This window comes from Talpa europaea (genome assembly GCF_964194135.1).
Source record: "Talpa europaea genome assembly, chromosome: 8".
NCBI lineage: Eukaryota > Metazoa > Chordata > Mammalia > Eulipotyphla > Talpidae > Talpa > Talpa europaea.
This window is the reverse complement of record NC_140075.1, coordinates 56,955,360-56,983,320: the sequence shown is the minus strand read 5'-3', so window position 1 is coordinate 56,983,320 and position 27,961 is coordinate 56,955,360. Positions and strand designations below refer to the sequence as shown.

The window sequence follows — 27,961 nt, the reverse complement described above, 5'->3', positions numbered from 1 at the left end:
TCAAAATAATCGGCGTGCCACTTGGGTCTTTGCCCCTAATATAAACAGTAAGTAATGAAACCAAGCTTTGAACCCACCAGACTGAATAAAAGACCAGAGTGCCCTCCAGCACACCACAGCTACCAGGGGAGCCAGTCAAACTTAATAATTAAAATACCTGGGGCGTTTGACTCCCAATTGCAACTCATAGATTCTTGAGTCAGCAGGTTTCAGGCGAACTCAATCAGCTGGCAGGGCCTCCAACGAGACAGCCCGGATTGCCTTCCCCGTTCATTCTTCCCTACCGCACGGGGCGCTGAAGGCCTACAATCGCCTTGGGAGGCCCTCCGCACCTCTCCAGAACCCCTCTTGTTTCTCCACACATCCACCCCGACCCACGGCGCAGGCGCCACCCCTCCGGGGCCCGCCCCGCCCTCTCGCCCCGCCCCCTCCCTGCCAGCGTCCACTGCGCAGGCGCCGCGGGCCTCACGTTGGGGCGGCGGCGCGCCCAGGAGGCAGGCCGCCTGATGGTTGGTCCGGGGCCTGCCACGTGGTCGCAGCGTCGCCGCGCGAGCGTGCGCAAAGAGGCTCAGCGCGCCCCTGACGGCACGGCGAGGCGTGGGGGTGCGCGACCTCGCCCGCCCGGCCCGGCCCCCGCCCCTTGGCTTACCGCTCCGCCCCCGCGGGGCGTCCCGGGCCGCTCGTCCCCTCGGCGGCGGCCGCGCGCGGCCCGGGGTCGCCGTGAGTACTCGCGAGGCCTGCTTGTGGGGCGGCCGCCTCGGGGACGGGGCGGGGCGGGGCGGCCGATCGCGGGAAGGGTGCGGGGCCCGCCCCACCTCGGCCGGGGTGGATGAAGTGAGGTGCTTGGACCGGTGGCTCTGAGGGGCCGGCCGAGGCTTGACAGGCTTCGCTCGCACCCAGCGGCTTGCAACACAGATCGGGCTCAGAGCTGTGCCTCCCGGGAGGCAGGTGTGGGGTGTCTTGGGCGTCTCCGGAGGAAGCCGGAGAAGACCACTAACTGCTCCTCTTAGGGAGGAGGCCTCAGGGCCTGTCCTGGAAGTGCGGGTGGCAGCTAGTGCTTTGGGGGTAACCCCGTCCTCTCCTTCTACCAGGTACCCGGGATAGCGCTAGCTGGTGAGAGTCGCCCCTCCTTGGCTTCTCCCCCGCACTCTTTGTTCAGTGGCCTAGTCTCTCTGAGAGGGGAGCACTTGAAATAGAGCGGAGTAAGCTGCATTCCCAGAACCACAAAGCTGGAAGTCAAACCCAGAGTTTAAACGTTGAGATGGGAGGCTGCTTTGAATAAATGTAAAGTTGTCCGATCTAGAAGCGCTCTTGCACCTACGGAAAGACCTTTGTCACCAAGACTTGAGGCTTATTTACATTTAGCTTATTGCCATGCAAATTCCTAAAGCCTTCTTTGTTAGTGGCCATCATCCAGATCGCTGAGCTGAACTACTTCGCTCTTCTCTCTCTGGGCACTCTTCACAGGTCTATATTTTGCCGAGCTTCTCTTGAAAAGTTCCCTCCTTCCCTCATTTAGATAAATCAGATAGGCCTTTCTTGTTTAATTCTTAACAATTCCCTTAGTTAGTTATAACTATAACAAGTTAAATTGAATGTAATTAGGACGTGTCAAATGTGCTTAAGTCCCTGGTCTGCTGTACTCATGACCTTAAGCAAGTATTTTAACCTCTGTGCCTGAGTGTTCTTTGTATGACATGAAAATTTTGAAATAGACCCTCTTTCAGGCATAGTCCTCCTTAAAATTTCTGGGATTTTGTGAGTTTTGTGACCCACCGCTCCTCTTTGCCCACTCTTCACTTTTTAAACCCATTTCCATCTCTCTGAAAACATTGTCATTGAGGCTAGAAGGTAGGAATCCCTTTTTTTTTTTTGAAGCAACCTGATTTGGAAAAGCTGGTAGTCTGAATGGTGTCTTCCTTGGACCCCCCCCCCCCAAAAAAAAAAAAAAAAAAAAAACCCTCCCTCTGAACTACCTTTTTCTCATTATAACAGCAGAAACCAAGCAGGAACAGCCCTTGGAGAAAGGCTAAGTTTTTCTTGACATCTACAGTGACAAAGACCTTGAAAAAGTTGGTACTTCTGGCCTACGCTGCCATCATCCTATCACCCAGCCCAAGACAGCCCAGGCTGGATGTTAGTGCCTCCCTCTTTATTCCTCTGTGATCATCCAGATCAGCACCTGACTGTTTATTTTCAAATCTCACAAATTCAGCTCCAGATCTTCATATTTGGAGTCTCAGCTGTACTTGAAGGTGAATGGAGTCTTGCTTTTTAAAATTAGTTTTGTATGATTTTGTCTATGTATAGATGCATTTAAGTTCTTGTATGTGTATCCCCTTGACTTAGTTATCCAGCACATGGTTCATTCATTCACTCATTCAATAAATGTGTGTTGAATATAAACAGTGAAAACAATTAAGACTCTGTCACTGTAGAACTTATGTTCTGGTAGGAGATAAATACTATAAATGTTTTATATGTCAGTGTGGTTAGGTGCTGTGGGAAAAAAGTAAAGCAGGGAACAGGACAGGGAGTGCTTAGTATTTGTGTGTTGGGGTATTGCTGTTTTATGGTGGTCAGGGTGATCTTTAAGCAGAGATTTGAAAGAATGAAGGACCAAACCATGTGTAATCTTCCAGCTCACACGTACAGTTGACTTTCTAGGGAGAGCCCCTGCAAGAGAATAACTGTAGCCTCTGATTTTAAAAATACTTTATTATGAAATTTTCCAACTATTAATATATACGAAGGTAGAATACATGCAACCCTAATTTACACCCATCGCTCAACTTTAATAATCAACATTTTGCCATAGTTTTATGATAGAGTAGTACTTTAAAGCAAATCTCAGATCATTTCATCTATAAGAATTTTAAGTTGTAGTGTCCTTTTGCATACTCGTTTTGATAGATTAGGCAGTGTTATCAACTGGAAGACTGCTGTGCTGTTTGCTCTGTTTTGTGCCTTATTTCCCTATCCTGGATCAGTTACCAAGCTTATGTTGATATCTGAAGAATAGACCATAGGCTTTTGGAACTCAAGGATTTAGAATAATAGTTTTCAAATTTTGCCATGCATCAGAATAACTGAGAGGGCTTAAAACAGATTAGTGGACCACCATCTTTGGAATTTGTAGATCAGTATGTCTTAGGTGGGGACTGCTCTTAAGAAAGCTTTGCTGTCCTGTGCTATTAGAACCATCATAATTTGAAAGATGAAAAATACTTTCTACTGTATGTGGAGGTTTCAGTAAGACTAAAAGTTGTGGTAGAGTGTTGGAGCAGGGGAATTGTATAGGAAAGGACTAAGAGTGTTTTTATGAGGTTTTTTTTGAGATCATGATAGCATTTTTATTTGGGGACTAGATTCCCTGGGCATTACTTTGGCTCTGATAACTCAGACCATGTGTACCTGAGGATTTCCTTTTAAAGTTAGCCGTGATGGTCATATCAAAATACTGATGCCAGTGTTTAAAAAACAAATCATGACTTAAGCTGGAGAAATTACTAGAGATAGAGAGTCTAAAAAGAACCTAATTTTGATGTGAGCTGTTACTGTGAAGAATGTTCCAAAATGGAGTACTGTAATCTGGTACTGCCACCATCAATTTTGACTTGAGTAGTTGTTAAAGCAATATTAACTCAAACAGGGACTTGCTTCAATCCCATGCCTCCAGCTTAAATGGAACAGTACTGTCTTATATTTGTATAGTGTTTTTGTGGTTTATTATCTGAAAAGAACTATGTATACAAGTGTGTGTGTCCATGCATGTCTCCTTTTGTGCAAGTATCTGTACATCTGTATAATAAAAGTGTATCTGTAAACATGTGTGCCTGTGTATACACCGCCCAGCTATTAAGTGGTGATGAAACCAATTGTTGTCTACTTTCCACAGGACAGTGACTTGTTACAACAGCAGAGCCTACCATCCCCAGCAGATCTCCAGTCAGCCCCTGACATTGTCCCTTCCCTTGTCTCCCTTTGTGGCCTCCTAAATGCCCATCTCGTTGGCCTGGGTTCAGCTGGTGGTATGGAGGGGTGCTGCCTAGCACTGAACTGGGAGTGTGTGTGACCCACTGACCCAATGGTGAGAACTGACTGCCCACTGCTCCAACTGATTATCCAGGGGGTAAATGGGACAAAGCGCAGACCTCAACCTTTTCCTGATATTTTCCCTCCCACCTTTTTGGAAGATAGAGTGGCTATTTGAAGTTGAAGAAGAGGCATAGGAACAGTGTTTCAGTAGTCCCCCTTATCTTGGCTTTGCTTTCCATGGTTTCAGATACTCATGGTCAACTGAAAGTATATACAATAAGAAATTCACCTAACTTTTATTATGACATACTGTCTTAATTATTCTACTTCATTTTTAGTTATTCCTGTTAATTTCTTACTCTGCCTAATTCATAAATTTTATCATAGGTCTATAGAATAGAATAGTATATATAAGGTTTGGTACTATCCATGGTTTCAGACCTACTCTGGCTGCCTTGGAGTGTTAACCCTGTGGATAAGGGAGGACTACTGCACTTGGGTATATGTATAGGTGGATTTTCTTGGGAAGGAAGGAGAGAATACTTAGAATACTTAGAAAGACATAGAAGAAGGGTGATGAGATAGGAGAGCTTAAGTGTTTTTGGGAGCTGTTGCCTTGGGTGAGGATCCTGAAAGAGGCCAGCTTGTACTCAAACCTAGATATGACTAGGAATCAACCTTGACATTGAAGTCTTACACATTCCTCCCTCACTGGCTACCAGAGCCTCAATCATCATAGCAAGACCAAAATTCCCTACCGTTTTCCTCCATCCCACCAACTCAGGACTAGACCATAAATATGACCAGAGTCAGGAGGAGACAGATCCTCCCAAAGGGTGAGGAGAAGGGAATAGTAAAGGGATTAGGGCCTCAGTTATTCTATCCCAAGGGACCTTCTCACATTCTTTGTGGGAATCTTTCCCATTTTATCACCCCACTGTGTTCCATGGGATAGCAAGAACCAAACAAAGGGTTATATCATTTTTCATCACTAGGACATCAAAGGCCAGTTCTGGAATGATGATGATTCGGAGGGAGATAACGAATCAGAGGAATTTCTCTATGGAGTTCAGGTGAGGTTAACCCCCCAGACGTGTGTTGGATGGTCTAGAGGTGTGCTTCTATCTGGATATACCAGGAGTGAAAGATTATTCTGGAACAAAAGTGAGATGAGGATATTATGTTAGTGTGGTCTGAGCATGGTCTTGTCAGAACTGATCTCATATCCTTGCACCTGCCTGACCCTTAAACCTTTCCTGCTCATTGAAGCTATCCATTTGCACTTAGCTGGCAATTTATTATTTTCTGACTCTTCCTCACTAGCCATTTCATTCATTAATGTCAGACTTAAAAGATTACCCTGCCAGTGATAACATAATGCTGTCACTACCCAGGGCATGACCCTGAGCAGGAATGCTGTACTCTTCAGAGGGAACCAATCTGAGTTGAATTCATTTCAACCTCTTGTGAGTTCTACAGAAGGGACACCTATGTATCTAGTTAAGGTTTGAGAAGCAAAGCTAGAGACTAGGATCTGAACTACTCAAGCAAAGCTTGTATTCTTCTAGAATTTCTTAAAAGTGGGAATGGAGAGAGATTTATCTGTCAGTAAAATCCCCAGCTGGTGCCACCACTGAGAACCTTATGTAAGCAGCTGTATGTGCTGCTGCTGTTTGATTTTCCTGTGTTTGTTTTTTTGTTAGTGTTTAATGTTTCCCATTCTGTCTCCCCACTCCCACCACCACCACCACCTTTGCTGCTGACTCAGGGGAGCTGTGCAGCTGACCTGTATCGACACCCACAGCTTGATGCAGACATTGAAGCCGTGAAGGAAATCTACAGTGAGAACTCTGTATCTATCAGGTGGGACTCCAGGGATGACAGGGGAGCAAACCACTTCTTTCTGAATTGTTAAAAGGCTAGAGGTTTTTTCTTTAGTTATGGTGTGATGAGTATCTGTGGACACAGCTAAATTGTTAATGGTCGTGGGAGTTGCTCACAATATTTAAAGTTAGCGGGACAGGAGTAAGTAGGGAAGTGTAATGAGTTTAGGACAGTATAGTACTCTTAACCTCGACTCCTCTAGGCTGATACTTTCATCTTTGAGATAATAAGACCTTCTGACCTGGAGAAGTCACATAAGTGACTTGAATCTGTAGCAGGGTCTAGAGTCAGAGCTGCCTTCCACCTTCCCCTTTCCCCTGTCCCCAGGTTCAGTTCTCCCTCCACCTCAGTCTCTGTTCCTCTCTCTCTCCCTCAATGAGTCTCACCTGTGATCACCTGTATCTCTATAGAGAATATGGAACTATCGATGACGTTGACATTGACCTCCACATCAACATCAGCTTCCTCGATGTAAGTGGTGCTAGTACTTGCCAACAACGTCTAGCTGGACTTTTGGATTTTGTCATGTAGGCCAGGAGTCTTGTTCCTGAATGCTATATTTGGAGCACATATTCTTCATCCCTGTCTTTCCTAGACCATCAGCAGACAGTGGTGTGTACTGTCATGTGCATGTCTGTCATATAGGGAAAACTTCAAATCCATTCCTCTGTTGCCAAAATATTAATTCTTTCCTTTACTCTTAGGAGGAAGTGTCTACAGCCTGGAAGGTCCTCCGTACGGAACCCATTGTGTTGAGGTTGCGATTTTCTCTCTCCCAGTACCTTGATGGACCAGGTAAAGGCAGTGACTTTGGACAAGTGGGTGCTCTGAATATGATCTAATCCCAGTTCTAAGCTTAGTAAGGTAGAGAAAAGTAGGAAGGGTCAAGGTCCTGGCCTCAATGTGCAGGTCATTTGTAGGGGCATTGCAGTCTCCTGTCACCTAATAGCCATCCTCAGAAGGCTGTCTAGGTTTAATGAAATTACTTTGTTTCCCAGATATCATTTATTTCTCCCCTTCCCTTCAGCTTCCTACCGAGACTATTTGAAATGAATCAGACAGCTCCCAGAATCTACTCTCTGCCTCAGATGTTTCCTCCTCCATTACTGTTTAGCGTCCCCTTAGAATCTGAGGAAACTAAGTCACTGAACTATCTTGGGAGGACAAAGATGTACATACTAGGAGCTTTCGCTTTTCTTTGCAGAACCATCAATTGAGGTTTTCCAGCCGTCGAATAAAGAAGGATTTGGGCTGGGTCTTCAGTTGAAAAAGTAAGAATTCTGATCTTTCTGTGCATGTCTGTGTCATATAGGGAAAACTTCTAATCCATTCCTCTTCCCGAGAGGGAAGAGAGACAGACATTTGTATATACAGGCAGACCATTGGATGACTGTTTCCTTCCAAAAATGTCCTTCTGAACTAAGCCCAAGAAAGACTAAAATAAATTGAGGAGCCAGATTTATGGGTAGGTTGGGGGAACCTGTAGTTCTGAAGTATCTGGCCTTGAGACTTCTGGAAGTAAGATGGGAGGCAGACCAGTACTTAGCTTTTAAGGAAAAGTATAACCCTGGGATTAGATCCATGTTCTTCACATCTCTCCTTACAGTTTTTCTGAGTGGAGCACTAGGAAGTTGGACATTTTTAGTTTGTTGAATGCATTGAGCACCTTGGGAAGTATTTGGTATATCAGAGAAGTGAATCACTGATTCTACTCTTTAAAGTTTCAAATAGAGACCAGTGGACATGTGTTCTAATACAAGTTAAGTTTGTAAGGTTTAGAAAGAAGGAATCTGGTGGCAGTTAGAGGGCTGTGAATGAAAGATTACAGGGGAGGTGGTAATTGATTTTCAAGGATGAGTAAGAATTGTCTGTGTAGACAGACTCTGGGAGTGAGTCTTGCGAAGGTAGTCAGGTGAAGCAGCATCTGTGGTATGGGGGCTTCAAGTAAATGCAAGAGGAGAGTGATAGGAACTGAAGCCAAAGTTAAGTAGAAAGAGGTCCAAAGCAGAGCGATCTTGGACCTTTATCTTTTAGGCATTTGGGAGCCTTATAGGTTTTTGAGCAAAGGAGTGACATAGTTGGATTTAGTTTTAGGAAAACCATCTGGTAGCATAGTGAAAAATTGGTCAGAGGGGCTGAGAGTAGTACGAGTCTAGACATGAGACAATGGAGGCCTGAACTACAGTGTGACTGTAGGGCCTCCCTGGTGGCGCAAGGGATTAAGCACAGCCTGTGAAGCTATCCGCAGCCTCTGCAGCATGAGTTCGATCCCCAGCTGGCTATGGAGCTACCCACATGGCACAGCAGACCTCTCCTGTCTCGCCCGCTGCTCCCCTCAGCAGTGTATTTCAGTCAGTCTGCCTGTTCTGCTCCCCACTCTGCCTCTGGTGAATCCTCTCAACCCCACACCTCTGGCCTGTACCCCACTTCTTATATGCATAAATAAATAAATAATTTTTTTTAAAAAGCGTGATTGTAGGTGAGAATAGTGACACATCAGAGACATTAGTGGGGTGTAAAAATCAATAAGATGTGAAGACTGGAGTCTCCCTAGTGGTACAGGGGTTAAGGTCTCAGCGCTATCTAACCGTTGCCAGACACTGTGGTAAGAGTTTGATCCCCAGCCAGGGAGCTGATCCACATGGCGCAGCAGACCTCTCCTGTCTCGCCCATTGTTCCTCTCAGCAGTGGATTTCAGTAGATCTGCCTGTTCTGCTCCCCACTGTCTCTCTGGTGAATCCTCTCACACCTCTGGCCTACACCCCAGTTCTTGTATGCATAAATAAATAAATCTTTTTAAAAAAAGAAAGACTAGAAAGAGAATAGTGTCACTGAAACGAGAGAGGAGAGTTTCTACAAGGAGGGCCAGGTGCCCAGAGGATACAAAAAGAACTTAGAAGTTTCTGTTGGACTTTAGCATCAAGGAGCAATTATAGTAAAGTAGTGAAAATAGAAACCAAAACACAGTAAGTTGAGAAGTGAGGGATTGACAATGGGGTAGAAACATTAAGTATAGATTGAGAAATTTGGATGACGATAAGAGAGGAAGATGTACAGGTAGCTAGATTGAGGTCCAGAAACTTGAAACATTTTGTAGACTTTGGGAAAGGACTGACAGAAAAAGGGGAAGGATAACTGACAGATCAAGATACTAAAGAGAAAAGCTCTGAGATGTAGAGGACAGAGCGTCACCTTGTCTGCAGAGAATGATGAGATCAAGGTAAGGATGGAAATGGAAGTCATTTTTGTAGTATCGTTGGAAAATTAAGGAACTGGTATCTAGCTTCAGTTTTCTGCTTAAGAGGAGAAAAGATTATCAGTTGTAGGTGAAATTTGTAGCTTTAAAGAAGGGGTTAAGGATTTAGAACAAAGCTTAGAGGAATGCTAGAGAGTACTGTTGAAGGACAAGTGAAAGGATTTATAAGACTAACTGAGGGCTCAGCTCAAGTTGGAAACCATACATTTGGGGATGTAACATTGTCAGTGTCTCTCAAATCCCAAGTCCTTTTCTTCACTATTCCTAATGCAGAGGGTTGTTCTCACCAACTCCATCCCACCACTTCTATTCCATTCTCAGTATAGTTATTCTTTTATTTTTTTAAAGATTTATTTATTTACGCACACAAGAACTGGGGCCAGAGGTGCAGGGGGTGAGAGGATTCACCAGAGACGGAGTGGGGAACAGAACAGGTGGATTGACTGAAATACACTGCTGAGGGGAGCAGTGGGGGAGGCAGGAGAGGTCTGCTGCACCATATGGGTTGCTCCCTGGCTGGGGATCAAACTTATGCTGCAGTGGCTGCAGATAGCTTCATAGTGCTGTGCCTTAACCCCTTGCGCACCAGGGAGGCCCCTCAAGTAGTTATTCTTGGTGTTAAATTGCAAGGTTGAAATTGAAAGCTTACCTTTAAGATCTCCTTCTGGAGGCAAATACTTGTCAAAATTTTTCTTGTCCATTAGACTAAGTGGCTGTGTGCTTACTTACCCTCTAGGGTAAAGAGGTACTTTAGAGGGCCTCCCCGGTGGCGCAGTGGTTGAGTGCTGGGTTGCAAAGCTGCCCACAGTCTCTGCAGCACCGGTTCGATCCCCCGCTGCTCCCCGGCTACCGGAGGAGGGTCCCACATGGCGCTCAGACCTCTCCTGCTGCCCGCTGCTCCCCTCAGCAGTGTACTTCAATCTGCCTGCTATGCTCCCCACTCTGGCTCTGGTGAATTCTCTCACCCTCCTGCGCTTCTGACTGTACCCAGTGCTTGTATAAATAAATAAAAATAAATCTTTTTTTTAAAAAAAAAAAAAGAGGTACTTTAGAGCAGTGCATTTCCTTGTGCTAAGGTCATCTTCAGACTCACATTCCTCTCCCACACTAGCTTTGTATTTCAGTTTAGCTGTTTTTTTCATAGTCCTGTTTCTTAACTTAATCCCCTGTTTGAGCTTTCCTAAACCTGCTCTTTTTAACTCCTATTTAACTTTTAGGATCCTGGGTATGTTCACATCCCAACAATGGAAACATCTCAGCAACGATTTCTTGAAGACCCAGCAGGAGAAGAGGCACAGTTGGTTCAAGGCAAGTGGTACCATCAAGAAGTTCCGAGCTGGCCTCAGCATCTTCTCACCCATCCCCAAGTAAGTGCTCTCCCCGGAGCTGGTCATCTTGAATTACTTTAATCTTATCTTAGCCCCCATCCCATCTTCTTAATTACCTAAACTTATATATCCTGTCCTCTCCCTAGGTCCTTTCACTTTTGTGCCTTTACTAATATCATCCACATAATCCTGCCCCCCTGTGTCCTCACCTTCTACTCCTGACTTAATATTTGTATTTCATCCTTTATGTAAAACTCTATACCTAGCTTATGGTATGTATTTGGAGAAATACATTTTAACCTCTCCATCTTTAATTTCTTTGGTCCTTATTATTATTACCTAAGAACGCAGAGACAGTAGGTAGGCATCAAGCCTTGCTCTTATGCAAGGATTTATTTATTATCTAGATTTTGGAAATATATATTGCTCCATCAGATCCCAGGCCCCTGCACCTTCTGATCTTTCAAAGGCAAATACAGTCCCAAATTTGTAACTTCTCAGGCACAATCATTGACTGACATTGGACTTGGGTGCAGTGTTTAGTACTTGCTCATATTTGAGTACTTTCATTTACTCAGTACACTCACACTGAGTAAATGAAACATGTATCTTCTTCAGGGTATCATTCCATACATAACTTGAATGCCATAGAGTGTGATTTAGACTTTGCCTCTCCCTGTCCTCCATGTTCCAATCTGAAGACCATAAGATAATAATATAAAATCTATTCATATGAATGATCTACTTGTTTTTACAGTTTAAAATCCACGAAACTGAGTTCTTTGACTTAGGTCATTTCACCTAACTTGGCCTAGGTTATACTTATTACCAGTCCTCCTCCAGAACTCATACTGAATACCCATTTTGTAATTTCTCTTTGCTTATTCTCCAGGTCTCCCAGTTTCCCTATCATACAGGACTCTATGCTGAAAGGCAAACTGGGGGTACCAGAACTTCGGGTTGGGCGCCTCATGAACCGTTCCATCTCTTGCACCATGAAGAATCCCAAAGTGGAGGTGTTTGGCTACCCTCCCAGCCCCCAGGCAGGTCTCCTGTGCCCCCAGCACGTGGGCCTCCCTCCCCCAGCTCGGACCTCTCCTTTGGTACATGTGCTGGGGAGGGTTTTACTTGGGTATCAGGAGGGTGAGAGTGGAAATGTGAGAGTGTCATTTCTCAGAATGGGGTTGGGGGTGTGGTTGTTCAGGTACCATAACAAACCTGAGCATGTAGCGTGAGTGTGTGGGATGGGACATTTTTTTAATAACTAAAAGCTGATATCTAAACTGTCGGGGTGGGACCACTCTGGTGGCCTAGGGGTTAAGTATCAGCACTATCACTGCTGTGGCCTGAGTTCCATCTCCAGCTAAGGAGCTAACCCGCAAATGGCACAGCAGACCTCTCCTGTCTCGCCTACTGTTCCCCTTAGCAGTGTATTTCAGTATATCCATTTTGCTCCCCACTCTGTCTCTGGTGAATCATCTCATACCCCCATACCTCTGGCCTATGCAAAAATAAATAAATAAACAAATAAATAAATAAGCAAGCTGTCAGGGTAAACAACTCTGATAATAGGCCATGAAGTAGTCTGGGGTTGCGCATCCCAAGGAGAAATCTTGAATGGTTTTATTAGGTTGTGGTTAAGACTTGATAGTCAATTGCTGCTCTAACCTGTTTTAGCTACATTAAAGAGGTTTAAGGACAGGTGAGCCCTTTTCCAGAACCTTTGGCAAATATGTCAGCCTTCTGTCTCACTTTTTGATTACGTAGTCTGATTAGAGCTCAAGTTTAGTTGCTTTAGGAAACTCTTGACTGAAAAGTGTGAGTGAGGTCTGTCTAGGCACCAACTTCATAGGAGTCTCATGGGGTCTGTCTTTTTACTCTCATTAGGTCAGTGGTCACTGCAAAAACATCCCCACTCTGGAGTATGGATTCCTTGTCCAGGTAATCAAGTTCATTCTAAAGTCCTCCTACTCTTCTGTGACCCACCTGACTTAATGAGTATTTCCTGAGTTGCTGTCCTCTAAGAACTATATAAGTGTTATAAGGAGGAAAGAAAGCATAGTCCCATCTTGAAGAATCTTAGTTTTATTGGGAAGACAACACTTACAGACTGGTTATAATTAAGTGCATATGTGGTACTGCATAGACGAGGGACGGAGTCACACTAATTTCCTTATGATCCTCAGCATCCTTGCTCATGTGGTCTTCAATTTTCCTCATAGACCGCTTTCATTGCTGGGTCGCTACTGCTGCTTTATTAAGTTTCTATTCCCTGGACTTTGGCATCTCTGCTACCTTTCTTATGTCATTCCCTACACTGCAGTCAAGATTTAGGTGCCACCTTTTCTGTAAAATCTCCATTATTCCAACTGTATTAACTGGAATGATGTCTCTTCTCACTAACGTGCCATGTGTTGCCTTGACTTGTAATCAGTTTGCATATTTGCCATATCTCCCCTGTTGGAGTGTAGGGTCTTGGAAGATACTGTTACATTATTTCAAAATCAAGGAGACCTTTCACCAAGCTAGGTACAGACTAGGCATTCAACAGATCTGCATTAAATAACTGAATAAAAACCTTCATGTCCCTTTCTTAGCCAAAAAGTATGTGGAATGGGGACAGCTTGATTTATACACAAATTGTACCTGCTTGAAAAAACTATATTAAGACAGTGTTTAAAAAGGAAACAAAACTTCAGGCTATTGCTGCTTAACTTTTGGATTTGTGCTTTTTCCCAACAGAGTTCTATCTGTGTTTTGACCAGTAGACAGGTTGATTGTTCTAGATAGTTGAAATGGCTGCTTAGACCCCCTGCTGGCAGATCATGGACCAAATACTTGTCCTGGAAAGACAGGCTATAACTGCTATAGCTGATGTCAATAGTGTGATTAGTACCTGTTAATGTTTATAAAGTACTTTTTACAGAAATCATCTCATCACTCTCAATCACTTTATGAAGTATATAATGCCCCACTTTTTAAGTAAAGAAACCAATGCTCAGGTTAGCTGATGTATTAGTGTATATGTAGTGTTAAGTAAGGGGGGGCATCTTAACCCATGGCTGGTCTTATTTTTACTCTACTGTATAGTACTAGCACTGTAGTCAGAGTCTAATAATAGATTCTACCTTGTGCACAGGGCTGGGAGAAAAGAGTATAGCTGGAATAGAAGCTGACATTATTTCCCATATCTGTTCCTGTACTTCCAAAAGACTTAATAGAATCTCTTCTCTCCCCAGATCATGAAGTATGCAGAACAGAGGATTCCAACATTGAATGAGTACTGTGTGGTGTGTGATGAGCAGCATGTCTTCCAGAATGGGTCCATGCTCAAGGTATATGTCCCTATTCCTTGATCTGAGCACAACCTCTTTTTTTTTTTAATTAATAATAAATTTTATTTTTATATTCCCCATACAATTTCAACCCCCCCATTCTGACCCCAGTCCCTCCCCTCCTGCCCCCCACCCCCCATGAGCACAACCTCTTTATTCCTCATATCTTCTTTCTTCCTGGGTCTAAGATAAAGGCAGAATTCTATCCATACTTCTCTCATGAAACAAATCTCAACAGTACTGTTTAGAAGGGTGAGCAAATGTGAATAGTTCTGCAGATATAATACCCACTCAAGATTTAAAAATAGGAATCAGATATTGATGAAAATGATTGGATATGATTGTTGTACTCTGGGACTCCAAGTTAGTCACTTTGCTATAAGAGTATAGAAGAAATACTAGCAGTGTTGTGGAAATTCATAAAAGAGAGCATCTAACTACCTCTCTTCATAATGGAGACAGCATTAATACTTCACTTATTTATGGTTTTCTCCTAAAGTAGAAAATCCCAAATTTCTACCTTATTCTAGAATTGTCTGAAGTCAGGATGGTCCCTTTCTTCCTCCAGTTCCTTGTTTCACACTCCTACACCACCATCTGTTTAATATGTCCATTTAGCCGGCTGTCTGTACTCGTGAACTGTGCGTTTTCTCCTTCTACACCCTGGGAGTCATGTCTGGAGCTGCAGAGGAGGTGGCCACTGGAGCAGAGGTATGGGCATAGGGAAAGCTGCTGGGAAACTGGGATCAAGAAAGGCAGGGAAACCCAGCACTTTCACTGCTTGCAATTTAACTGTCAGAAATACTTTCCTGTGTTAGGATGTTCACTCTAATATTATGTGTGATGGTAAAAAATGTGTACAACTCCATCTGTAGGGCATCCAGTTAAAGAAATGTATGCCTTTAGTAAAATATTTCAGAAATATTTCATAGCTATTTATGGATGGGAAGTTATTAAAAAAGGAAATACAACAGTATATGTAGTGTAATTCTTTTTTTAATTGCCTATTTATATTATAATAATGTTCCATAGAAATAATATTTGGAAGGCTATGTATCAATCTTAGCAGTAATTACATGTGAGGAATGAGATTTGTTTGGGGGCAGTAAAATGCTTTTTGTCTTCTCTGTAATCTCTTTTTAAATCATTGTGAATTGAAATTTTATAATGAGCTTATATTTTCTAATTAAAAATTATGAACATATTTACCTTTAAAAACAATAGTGGAGAGAAATACTGAGAGACCCCAGAAGGTAGATTCCTGTGTGAATCTCAATACTAGGAAATCACTTAGCTTCTGTCTCCTTTCTTTCCATTCTTCTAAGGTGGTGGATCTGCTGGTGGCCATGTGTAGGGCAGCTTTGGAATCCCCTAGAAAGAGCATCATCTTTGAGCCTTATCCCTCTGTGGTGGACCCCACTGATCCCAAGACTCTGGCCTTTAACCCTAAGGTATAGTTATGTGGGAGGAAAGTCAAAGTTAAGGAATAATAGGAGATTATAGGCCTTCATTCCATGATACACACAGCTTAGAATAAGAAAAAATGAAATTGAACACTTGTTTCTTGGGAATACTCAAACCCTAAGCGTTAGCTGTTTTAATGAGTAAATAACTCAGTTTGTTGAGGGGGGGTGCGATGGGGGAGAATTAATGTTAATTACGTCACTATTAGGGAAGAATATAAGCTTAGAGTCCAACACACTTAAATTCCATTCTGAGATTCTGCTGTTACCTAGCTGAATGCTGTTAGGCAAGCCAGTTTGTGAGCTTCAATTTCTTTATTGTAAGCAGGGGATATTATCGATAGTGCAGAAAGTTGTCAAAATGAGAGATAATGTATGTGAAGTACAGTGTTGGTTTCGGTTCTCCAGAGAAACAAAACCAATAGGAGATTTATTATATGAAATAGACTCATGTGATTATGAAGGCTGCAGTCAGCAAGCTGCAGGACCAGAGAACTGGTTTTGTAAGTTCCAATCCATAAGCCAATAGGCTTGAGATCCAAGAAAAGCTGATTTTACAATTCCAATCTGATATCAGGGAAAAAATGCCCCAGCTCCAGGAAGTCAGGAAGGAGGGGTTCTCTTATACTCAGCCTTTTTGCTCTATTCGGTATTCTATGTATTCAATTGATTATATGAGGCCCATTGAATTAGGGAGGGCACAGTCTACTTTTTCAAAGGTTAATACCATGTAGAAACACCTTCACAGATGCACCCAGGATAATGCTTCATCAAATGTTTGGGTACTCCTTGGTCCAGTCAAGTTGACACAACATAATTAACCATTGAGTAACCATCAGAGTTTCTGCCACAGTGCCTTATTGCTATATATTAGGCACTGTATTAGGTTCTTTACATATGTTATTTAATGCTCAGAACATTTTTGTGGGAGTGATGGGACTTTTTGTTTTCATTTACACGGAGTTGGTAAAAGAGAACTAGCATATGATTCCAGAACTATGTGGCAAGAATTCTGTGTTCCTTCAATGACATACTGCAGTGTTTCCCTGGGGTTTAGACTATTCTGTCCATCTATCCTCCTTTTCATTGGCATCTTACTCTTCTCCACTCTTCTTCATATGGTTCTTTATTTATTTATTTTCCATAGAAAAAGAATTACGAGCGACTTCAGAAAGCTCTGGATAGTGTGATGTCCATCCGGGAGATGACCCAGGTATTCTCTCTCTCTGTCCCCTGCATGCTGCCTGCCTCACTCAAGTGTATCCTATTCTGCTTAGAATTTTTGGGAGTCAGGTGAAGATTTAGGGATGCTATTTAAATTCCTCACTGTGTTTTCTTTAGTCTTCCCTCTTTATTTTTTTAAGATTTATTTATGTATGCATACAAGATCTGGGGTACAGGCCCAGAGGTGCAGGGGGTGAGAGGATTTACCAGAGACAGAGTGGGTAACAGAACAGGCAGATCTACTGAAATACACTGCTTAGGGGAGTAGCGAGCGGGCCAGTCAGGAGAGGTCTGTTGTGCCTTGTGGGTAGCTCCCAGGCCCGGGATCAAACTCGTGCTGCAGTGGCTGTGGGATAGCTTCACAGTGCTGCACCTTAACCCCTTGCACCATCAGGGAGGCTCTAGTCTTCCCTCTTTAGCTTCACAATTCTTGTTCTCTGTTTTGTTAGTTGTTACTCCTCTTTCTTTCTTCTAATGTGTCTCTTAACCTTTACCTTTGCTACTAATTCTTTCACAAGTTGTTCATATTTAATGTTTTCCCCATAATTCTTAGGAATTAGAAATGGGAGAGATCTCTGCCCAGGGCTGGGAGGGTAAGGTGTGGGGGCTTTCCCCATAATTCTTAGGAATTAGAAATGGGAGAGATCTCTGCCCAGGGCTGGGAGGGTAAGGTGTGGGGGCTTGGAAGTAAGGAGCTGGATCTAGGGGCCTACACCTTCTAAAGGTGGGGTGGCCACATGAAGCAGTGACCATCCTTTGACCAAGACTGTCCCTCACCAGACTTCCCCACCCCTTGTCTGCAATTTCTGCATGAATAGGCATTCATTTGTACTCACATTTATAGGTGGGCCTCTTCTCAGCAATCCTTTATGTCACAGTTCAGAGTAACATAAGATACACTGAGGAGAGATGATTTATTTGTCAGAAGGACTTAGCTTTATGTAAAGTTTTACCACTGGATTCCTTAGCTTTAATCTTTTGGGGATATTGATTTTATTTATTTTTTTATTTGCAAACAACTTTTTAGGGCTGTAGGAATTGCATAAAATGAGGGAGACCACCTGCATGTTGTTTTGTAAGCACCTTCAGTCATTTTCATATTTATGAGTCTTCCCAATCTGACTGGGCTTCTTTTTTTTTTTTTTTTTTAAGATTTATTTATTTATGCATATAAGAACTGGGGTACAGGCCAGTGGTGTGGTGGGTAAGAGGACTCACCAGAGACAGAGTGGGGAACAGAACAGGCAGATTGACTGAAATACACTGCTGAGGGGAGCAGCGGGCAAGTCAGGAGAGGTCTGCTACACCATATGGGTTACTCCCTGGCTGGCCGGGGATCAAATTCATGCTGTAGTGGCTGCGAGTAGCTTCATAGGTTGTATCTTAACTCCTCGTGCCACCAGAGAGGCCCTGACTGGGCTTCTTGAGGGTGGGAACCCTATTTTTTCTTTCCTTAGTGTGGCCTTCAGTTCCTACCTTGCTCTGGGCTCCCACAGTCAGTCTCTGGAAAGCAGGAGGGCTCCCACCTCTCCTTGGAGGTAACCTTATGGTCACTGTCTTACAGGGCTCATATCTGGAAATCAAGAAGCAGATGGACAAGCTGGATCCCCTGGCCCATCCTCTCCTGCAGTGGTAATGACAAAATGCCTCATTTTTGAAGGAGGGTGGGGGTTGTATTGGACATGGAGCCTACATCTTCTCTTCGAGGCAGTTTCAGCATACTTCCTAAAGGTATCAATTTTATGGCTGCCCTTTCTTGGGTTCTATTGACATACCTGGCCTTGAAAAAAATTCAGATACTAGGGATCCCACAAATTCTGACATGTCTCATGTTCTCCTTAGGTGTTTTCTTGTGTCCCAGTAGGTAGTTGAGTACCCCTTGGATTTAGGAATTAACACTGTTCACTTCAGTTAAGTTTTCTATGCATCCAGAGAAGTTTTGTTTCTTCCTTCTACTCCCTTGCCCTGTCTCAAGTCCTTCCTCGAGGCACCATTGTTTTTTTTTAAGATTGATTGATTTATGAATACAAGAGCTGGAGTGTAGATCAGAGGTGTGGGAAGCTAGAGACAGAGTGGGGAGCAGAAAAGGCAGATTGACTGAAATACACAGCTAAGAGGAGCAGCTAGCGAGACAGGAGAGGTCTGCTGCACCATGTAAGTTAGTTCCCTGGCTGGGGATCAGACTCCTGCTGCAGTGGCTGTTGATAGCTTCATCGCGCTGAGACTTAACCCCTTGCGCCACCAGGGAGGCCCCTAAGCACCATTGTTAACAAAGGTTCTGGCCATCTTCTACTGTATCCATCCCCCCTCCTCTACCTCTCTGAACTTGATTTCTGTTCTGTTGTCCTGATGTAGTTTTCCCCTTCTAACTTGTTTCCTTCTTCCTTGTTAGTCTTTGGCATCAGTTCTTTCTCAATGCAGTGATCAAGCATAGACCATCTAGGAGGGCATAACAGGTATATAGATGAGGCACAAAAATCAAAGTATATCCACTTTAGGAGATAATGTTTCCTTGCTGAACCCTAATGTTTTATATCTTTGTTTTCTGTCTTCTCACTTCATCCAGCATATAGTGCAGTCTGTCCTTGAATCTGTAGACAGTTTTAGTTTAAGTCACCACCCTAATACATGCTCCTTTCTGTTTTTTTTCTCTTGTGTAGCTTAACCCTTGTGCTCTTCCTCTTGTCCTATCCTCAGTGTAGTAGTACACCTTCTATTCCTTTCATTCATTTTTTAAAAACAATCTAGTAACTAACTGGTATTTGGCCAGTAGCTTCCCTTTCACATTTTTAGACACATGCATTTCCAACCACAAAACCTCCAGATAGTAACCTTGGCATTTTACATAATTCACACAGCTCAGGGATACTTGGCTTATTCTTCCAGGGGCAGAGCAAGGCTTCTGTTTTGTTCACAGGGCCTAGCCATGCTTATTTTATCCTCTTTTTTTTTTTTTTTTTCCTGTTTTATCCTAGGATCATCTCTAGCAACAGGTCACACATTGTCAAACTACCTCTCAGCAGGGTAAGTGACCATTCTCCCACTAACCTTTTAAAATTTCTGGTGAGAGGCAGGGAGGGGCTCTAAACCAGCTGATCACACTGGTCCTAGATCTGCCTAGTTTGCTCTGTTCATTAACAGTGGTCTTTGGGCCTACGTATATTTCCCTCAATGCAAGCCTGAGTTATTCCCTATCCCCAACCCTTCCCTCCCTGATCTCGATTTCTGCTCTGTTTTCTGATCCAACCCCCACCCTGGGCAGCAGCTGAAGTTCATGCACACCTCACACCAGTTCCTCCTGCTGAGCAGCCCTCCTGCCAAGGAGGCTCGGTTCCGGACCGCCAAGAAGCTCTATGGCAGCACCTTTGCCTTCCAGTGAGGAGGGTGGGGACTGTGTTTGGGATTGGGGGGTTGTGTAGGAGACAAACAGAAAGCAAGTTCCATTAAGGTATATGCGTTTGTATTATCTATATCCATCAACCATTTGGTCAGCTAATACTTATTAAATGTTATTTTGTGCTAAATGGTAGGTGCTATAGAGTATTAAAAGATATGAGTATGGTCTCTGCTCTCAAGCTTGTTGGTATATAGTTGAGGAGAAATGATACTATGCATGTAAAAATTTGTGGTTGAGGGGACAGATTGGAGGGGATAGATTTGAAAATTAGTTTGAAGGAAAGCAGCAATTTATGCCTGATTGTGGAACAAGGGAAAGGGAGAGAAAAAGTAAAAGGGATATTGAAAGTAACTTAAAGGGAGTGCTGGTATACTTTTCTTAAATAGATGTTAAGTCCACACTGGAAACCATATTTGGGATCAGTGGTGAACTTTTTGAGTTTGAGATAAATTTGTTTAACTTGGGATCTCAAGAGATGAGGCAAATGAAATACTGAACCAGCAGTTGAGAATTTAAGATGGTACTAGCTGAAGCGCAGAAGAGAGGATGGGACTAGAAATTAAGATGTAAGGGTTAGCCACACACACTCATCTTGCTTGCCTGTGACTATATCCATGTGCATGTCCATTGCTAGGTGTATCTGTGTCCTTCTTCATGTCCTGTGAGGGTGAGAATGGGTGGGAGTGGCAGTCTTGGAAGTGCTCTTGGGACCCTCATACCATGAGGAGATATGTATTCTACCCTGCCTTACAGTGGGTCCCACATTGAGAACTGGCATTCGATCCTGCGCAATGGGCTGGTCAATGCATCCTACACCAAACTGCAGGTGAGTCTTTGCCCTTCTCCCTTTCTCTCTACTCCCCACTCCCTGTACCACTTAGTGTGGGGTAAGGCTGATCTCAAATACTGAGTGGTTTTTGCCTCAGCATTTACAAACCTAGGCTTCCCCAGGAAGAAGTTGGACCTGTATGTATAGAATGAATATGATTATTGTATATTTGACTCTAGGCTATGTTTTTTGTTGGGTTGAGGGATGGGAATATAGCTGTGGGTAGGAATATGAATTGCTGATTGCAGTTATTATTGGGAACTAACCTATTAGAGCTTTTTAATTTATGTGACTATCCATTCAGAGTTGATATAGAATTCCTTTACCCTATAAAACTCCAGTGAATGGTTGTCCTGACTTCCTGGTCTATAATTCCTTTTGGGGAGGAATTTTCATATGTCCCAAAAGCCTGGGGACAGGTTCATGGATTTTGAGGGATTGGCTCTGGCTCTGCTACTCCTCCTTCTCTAAGGCATCAATATCTAGTATTTCATAAGCATCCATTTTTCAGCCAACCAGCTTTTCAAGAGTAGGTGCTTAGAGTTACTTGAATAAGTGAGAAAATAAATGGAAGGACAGAGGGCTGGAGAAGCCTTGTGGCTGCCTAATATACAGCCATGGGAGGGCCCAGGCTTATATTGCTCATCCTGGTGTTTCCCTGCAAGCTGCATGGAGCAGCCTATGGCAAAGGCATCTACCTGAGCCCCATCTCCAGTATTTCCTTTGGATACTCAGGTAAGAAATACTCTCTGGCCTCCTTAACTAGTTACATTGCATCCCTTTTGTTAATACGTGAATTTGTTCTCTCCTTTTACTCCATCATGGATACTTGGTCTATGTCAGCTCTCTTCCCAGTCATGGATACACAGTCTGTCTCTTTCTACGTTCTTTCATTAGAAATTTAGATTGCTTGCAAGATAATCCAATTATTTCCCTTTTTCTTCAGTAGTCCTCTTCTCTAGGAAAATGGTTTTATTCGTTATAGGAACTTGGCTCTGAAAATGGTTAGAGAATAACTGGGAGATGAAAGTAGGCTTTTAGTAGACCACGTTTTTGGTTTTGACAGTAGGCTGTCAATACAGATTGTGTGTGGGCACATGGATATGAGCATTTACATGTGAAGATACTTGAAGGCTTAAATTCTTTCCACTGGCTTATATTTCTAGAGACATTATTCTCTGTGTCAACCACCTTTTACAATTGAAACTGTCCATAATTATATATTATTATATTAGTCACATTAAATACAAGAAAAAAGCATTTTATTCTAAAGATATAAAGAAAGTGTAAATTTTAGCTCAGAAAACAAATTTTACTTAGTGCTCTCTCAGTGTTACAGATTTATGTGTTAATTCCTTCTTGGTCTTCTTTTGTTTTTGTTGCATATAGCCTCTGTATTTGGCTAGCCACCATATAGTTGTATGTCTGCCATATGAAGGAGACATGCTAGATTGTTAATAGATAGTTATTTAGTATTCTTCAACTGTTATAAAGATAAGAAAACTTGGGTCTAGAATCACAGAATTAGAAAAATCTCTAAGAACAGAATAAACTGAACAAAGTAGAAGAAAGGAGATAATATAGGTAAGAACCAAAATCAATGATACAAAACAGATACAATAGGGCCTCCCCGGTGGCGCAGCGGTTGAGCGCTGGGTTGCGAAGCTGCCCGCGGCCTCGGCGGCGCCGGTTCGATCCCCGGCTGCTCCCCGGCCACCGGAGGAGGGTCCCACATGGCGCGCAGACCTCTCCTGCCGCCCGCTGCTCCCCTCAGCAGTGTACTTCGGTCCTTCTGCCTGTTCTGCTCCCCGCTCTGGCTCTGGTGAATTCTCTCACTCTCCCGCGCTTCTGACTGTACCCAGTGCATGTATAAACAAAACAAGCAAATAAATAAATAAATAAATAAAAACATGCCTCTATAAAAAAAAAAAAAAAAAAACAGATACAATAGATTGTACCCAAATCACAAGGTGATACTTTCAAAGAACTAATAAAGCTTGTACTAAAATGTATATAGCATTAGGGTCTTCTGGTGGTACAGGAGTTAAAGTGGCAGTGCTATCAAGCTATCACCAGCCACTGTGGCATGAATTCAATCACCAAATGCATATAGTATTGAGACCTTCCTGGTGGCACAGGAGTTAAAGTCTCAGTCCTATCAAGCTGTCATCAGCCACTGCAGCATGAGCTCAATCCCCAGCCAGGGAGCTAACCCACATGGTGCAGCAGACTCCCCCCTCTTGCCCACTGCTCCCCTCAGCAGTGTATTTCAGTAGATCTACCTGTTCTGTTCCCCACTCTGTCCCTGCTGAATCCTCTCACCCCCTGCACCTCTGGCCTACACCCCAGTTTTTCTAGGCATAAATAAAATAAATCTTTTTAAAAATGTACAAAGTATTACAAATCAGTGGTACCTAAATAAAATAAATAAGTAAATAAATAGGCAGAGTTTAGGTAAGATTAAGAAAAAAAGACACAAATAATATAAATGAAAAAGGGAACATACCTACAGGTGTAGCAACATTTTAAAAGCTAGTGGGAGAAGTCTGTTAACTTTATGCTAGTAATTTGGAAACTTTGACAAAATGGATAAATTCCTAGAAAAATAAAACTTCATAAACTGATTTAAGAATAGAACCTGGAAGTCTGGATAGCTATAAAACTTGTAAAAGGCATTGAAATAGTAGTTTAAATTTTTCCACAAAAATGAAACAAACCTGGGCCTCCCCGGTGGCGCAGCGGTTGAGCGCTGCGTTGCGAAGCTGCCCGCAGCCTCTGCAGCGCCGGTTCGATCCACTGCTGCTCCCCGGCCACCGGAGGAGGGTCCCACATGGCGTGCAGACCTCTCCTGCTGCCCGCTGCTCCCCTCAGCATTGTACTTCATCACTCTGTCTGTTCTCTCCGCTCTGGCTCTGGTAAATTCTCTCACCCTCCCACGCCTCTGACTGTACCCAGTGCTTGTATAAACAAACAAACAAACAAACAAATAAATAAATAAATAAATAAACAAACAAACAAACAAATAAATAAATCTTTAAAAAAAAAAAACCAAAAAACATACCAATCATAGATCGTTTTATAAGTGATTATTAAACGTCCAAGAAATAAGTATTTAATCATATATAACATTATCCAGAGAATAGAAAAGGAGGGAATTAAAAATCATAAAATATTGGCTAATTTTACTTCTTTAAAACTAAATTTCTGGGCCTCCCCTGGTGGCGCAGCGGTTGAGTGCTGGGTTGCAAGGCTACCCGCAGCCTCTGCAGTGCCAGTTAGATCCCCGGCCACCGGTGAGGGTCCCACAAAAAAAAAAAACAAAAAAAAACCCTAAATTTCTTTTCATCAGCGGAAAACTTTATATGTGAAAAGATAAGCTACAAACTCAGAGAAGACCTTTACAATAAATAAAGCCTATTTTAAAAATTCTTACAAGGGCCTCCCCAGTGGCACAGCGGTTGAGCGCTGGGTTGCGAAGCTGCCCGCAGCCTCTGCGGCGCCGGTTCGATCCCCAGCTGCTCCCAGGCTACTGGAGGAGGGTCCCACATGGCGTGCAGACCTCTCCTGCCGCCCGCTGCTCCCCTCAGCAGTGTACTGCTGTCCTTCTGCCCTCGCTGCTCCCCACTCTGGCTCTGGTGAATTCTCTCACCCTCCCGCGCTTCTGACTATACCCAGTGCTGTATAAATAAATAAATAAATCTTTAAAAAAAAATTCTTACAATAAGAAAAAGATGCCCAATAGAAAATAGGGAAATGATGTGAATAGGCATTTCACTGAAGAAATGACCAAAAAAAATGAAAAGCTGCTCAACTTCTGTTAATCAAGGAAGTAAAATCAAGACTACAATGATCATTTAGCCTTCCACGTAGACTGGCAAAACTTAAGAAATCTAATAATAGTTCTGATTGCACCAGAGGTTGTATATCAGCAGGATCTCGTCTATGCTTATGGGAATATAAATGGATACAACCACTTTAGAAACAATTTTATAAAGCTGAAAAACTTTATCTCTGTGACTCAGGATCTTCATTTCTGCATATGTTCACTCAAAGATGTATACACAAATGTTCAAAGCAACACCACAACAGCAATCATGGAAACAGTCTCCATCAGGATAATAAATAAATATATTTGAATATATTCTCATCGTTCAGTAATGAAAGTGAGCAAATGGTGGCATTCATTCAACAATATAGAAAAATCTTAGTAATAAGTTGAATAAAAATTGACAAGCCCAAGAAAACGAAAAACAGCAAAACAGAACATAATGACAAGGCTAGAAGACTAGTATATGATGCCTTTTTTATATTGTTCACATGCAGACAAAAACATCACTTAAGTTGGTGTGTATATGTGTGAGGTAAAACTAAAGGAAAAAGATAACCCAAATTTCAGGTTAGTAGTGACCTTCCAAGGGGCATTAGATAGTTGAGGTAGGAGGGCGTACATCATTAGGTATAAGTCACTAGTGGTATTTTGTCAATAGTTCTTAGATTTAGTTCTTAGGTTGGGTATACATTATCCATTAAATAAATGATAGTGTATTATGAATCAAAGGTTATGATTAATCTACATATGGTAAGTGCCTAATCAGTTTTTATTGAACATGTGAATGAATCTCACTCTGTGTGATTGGGGTTCAAAGTGAGGGTAGAGTTAGGGTTGTCTCTTGGGTTTTTTTGTTTAGGTCCTTCAGTTTTTATCTTTGTCTCAGCATTGGCTTTCCCCTAATTAAACTCTTACTATTTTTCAAATAGTGAGATTCTCCTGTCTCTTTGTGCCCACAAGATCCTTTCTTCCCTGTGTTCTCTCTGTTCTGTAATCCATCTCTCCTCTCATACTGGCCTTTGTTTACCACCAAATGCCTAAATACCTTTAATTATCAGATGGACCCAGGACTCTCTTGATTTCTTATCTTTTATCACTTTACTGACTACATAAAAGCATCATATTGTCTCTCTCTCTCTCTGTTTATTATAGATTAAAAAATATCATAGGATTTTACTGTTAGAGTTGTAGATCATCTCTCCCAATTCTTACTACTTTATAGATAAAAAAGGTGAAACAGAAACTTTAAATGACTTTCTTGGGGTAGCAGAGCTAGAACTGGAATATCCAGCTCTCTTGACTTCTAAACCAATGTTCTTATCACTATATTGGATTGATAGGGTAGGCTTTGCTTGAATGACCTTCTCTGAGAGCCCCAGAGATATGTGAGTCTCTATAACAGAGTTCTTTATATATCTTTGAAACTAGAGCAGATCTGACTTGCTCTCCTTACTTTGCCTCCAATCTTTTCACTCAGCCTGGCATTTGATAGATGAGTAATGTCTCCAATCTCCTTGGCCCCTCATTCCTGGCTCATTGCTCCCCTGTCTTAGAACCCTTCAGTGATTCCCTGATATTCTGAGGATAAATTCCAGTTGTCTTAACATGGCCTAAAAGGCCTGCTTTGATCTGACCCTGGCTTACTTCTTCCATGTCATCTCTTGCTTTCTCTTTCCTTCAGACCTTATACCTCTGCCCAGAACTCTTCTTCCCCTTTGTTTAACTAACTATTCCTAATCCTATAGTTCTCAGGCCAAAAGTCACCAGAAAGCCTTCTTCAAACTGTTAGGCTAGGCTATTTCCCACTGGTTCACAGAGTGCTCTGTATTCTTCCCATCACAACACTTACCATGTGGTGTTATAATTACTCGTTCCTTGCCTGTCATCTCCAACAGACTAAATTATGTAGGGACATTTATCTCATATGTTTTATTCACTTCTGTATCACCAAGTATCTCATTCAGTGCCTGGCATATAATATGTACTGCAGTAAATACATGATGAAAGAATGGATGAATGACCTGGGTTTGTTGTTCTGTGACAGGAATGGGAAAAGGACAGCACAGGATGCCTTCCAAGGATGAGCTGGTCCAGAGATATAACAGGATGAATACCATCCCCCAGGTATTACTGGTCCTGCTCCAGTGAGACAGGACCCTTTCTCAAGGATCATTTTAGGCTACAGAGATGGATGGGGCGTGGGTTGGGTGGTTTGAAGGTTATTGGAAAGAATCAGATATGTTCTAAAATGAATACACTTCCAGAGTCATATGTGATCTCAATCATAAGTATGAAAGCAGAGTCTGAGTTTAAATGCAGTGAAAATATAAAGATAGAAGCTGGACTCAAGAAGATTAATTATGGGAAAGCAAATTCCCATAATTCCCATAAATTCCAAAAAAATTGTATGGGGGGGGGGCGGTGAGCAAGTGGGGAGGATTGGCTGGGAGTCCAAGTTATCCTTGATGCCCACCCCAGCCATCACCAGCTAGGCAGCCTTTCTAGGGAAAGCTGTAACAGTCTTCTTGGCTCTGCTCTCCTCTTCCAGACCCGATCCATTCAGTCAAGGTTCCTGCAGAGTCGGAATCTAAACTGTATAGCACTTTGTGAAGGTAGGTAACTCACCCAGTCCCTGTTTTTCTCACTTTACTCCCCGACCTTTATTTCTGATGTACCTTGATCCAGCCAAGGGTAATGTTGAAGCATCTGGTCTTCCCTCTCTTGCCTGGACCCTGTGACTGGAGCATTAATATTCATAACTTTTGGCCCCTTATTCCCAGTGATTACATCTAAGGACCTCCAGAAGCATGGGAACATCTGGGTGTGCCCTGTGTCCGACCATGTGTGCACACGGTTCTTCTTTGTGTAAGTGTAAAAGGGTACCTTGGGGATTATTCTTAGTAGGAGTGGGGGTGTGATGGTGTGTGACTACTGGGAAAGTCTGTTTCTGTTATTTGGGACTTGTCCCTGACTGAGTGGAATTGGTGTCCCTTAGAGGATGGGAATGGGTATAGATCAGAGTCTGTTCAGAGGAAACCAAATAAGCTATATCTTTTCCACTCTAAAGTAACACGAAGGGTTTTTTTTCTGGGATGGGATGATTACAACTCCAAATACAGTTCACCTGGTTGACATTCTGGAATTGTTTGCCCTCTTATGTTCATACTTGCCCTATCTTTGGCAGATATGAGGATGGTCAGGTGGGCGATGCCAACATTAATACTCAGGACCCCAAGATACAGAAGGAAATCATGCGTGTGATCGGAACTCAGGTTTACACAAACTGAGGGGGCCCCAGCCCTCCTACCACTCCTGTTCCCCCAGGATCCATCTGCCCTCATAAAAGGGCTCAGGAGCAGCTGGCGAGACTGCCCTGAG

At 42.8% G+C, this 27,961-nt stretch overlaps 1 protein-coding gene across 1 annotated transcript; it reads left to right on the top strand.

The window, feature by feature from the left end:
• Positions 1–3,576: 3,576 nt before the first annotated feature.
• Positions 3,577–27,961, top strand: PARP6 (poly(ADP-ribose) polymerase family member 6; the record flags this gene model as incomplete). Its single annotated transcript, XM_084240178.1, has 22 exons — positions 3,577–3,594; positions 5,034–5,111; positions 5,807–5,901; positions 6,333–6,393; positions 6,627–6,717; positions 7,127–7,193; positions 10,396–10,545; positions 11,399–11,609; positions 12,394–12,447; positions 13,746–13,841; positions 14,460–14,552; positions 15,167–15,292; positions 16,452–16,517; positions 18,093–18,160; positions 19,504–19,552; positions 19,791–19,903; positions 20,679–20,751; positions 21,420–21,489; positions 26,628–26,707; positions 27,132–27,195; positions 27,364–27,448; positions 27,768–27,961. The coding sequence occupies 22 exons, from the start codon at positions 3,577–3,579 to the stop codon at positions 27,868–27,870; spliced, it is 1,911 nt and encodes a 636-aa protein (XP_084096304.1). The 3' UTR covers positions 27,871–27,961.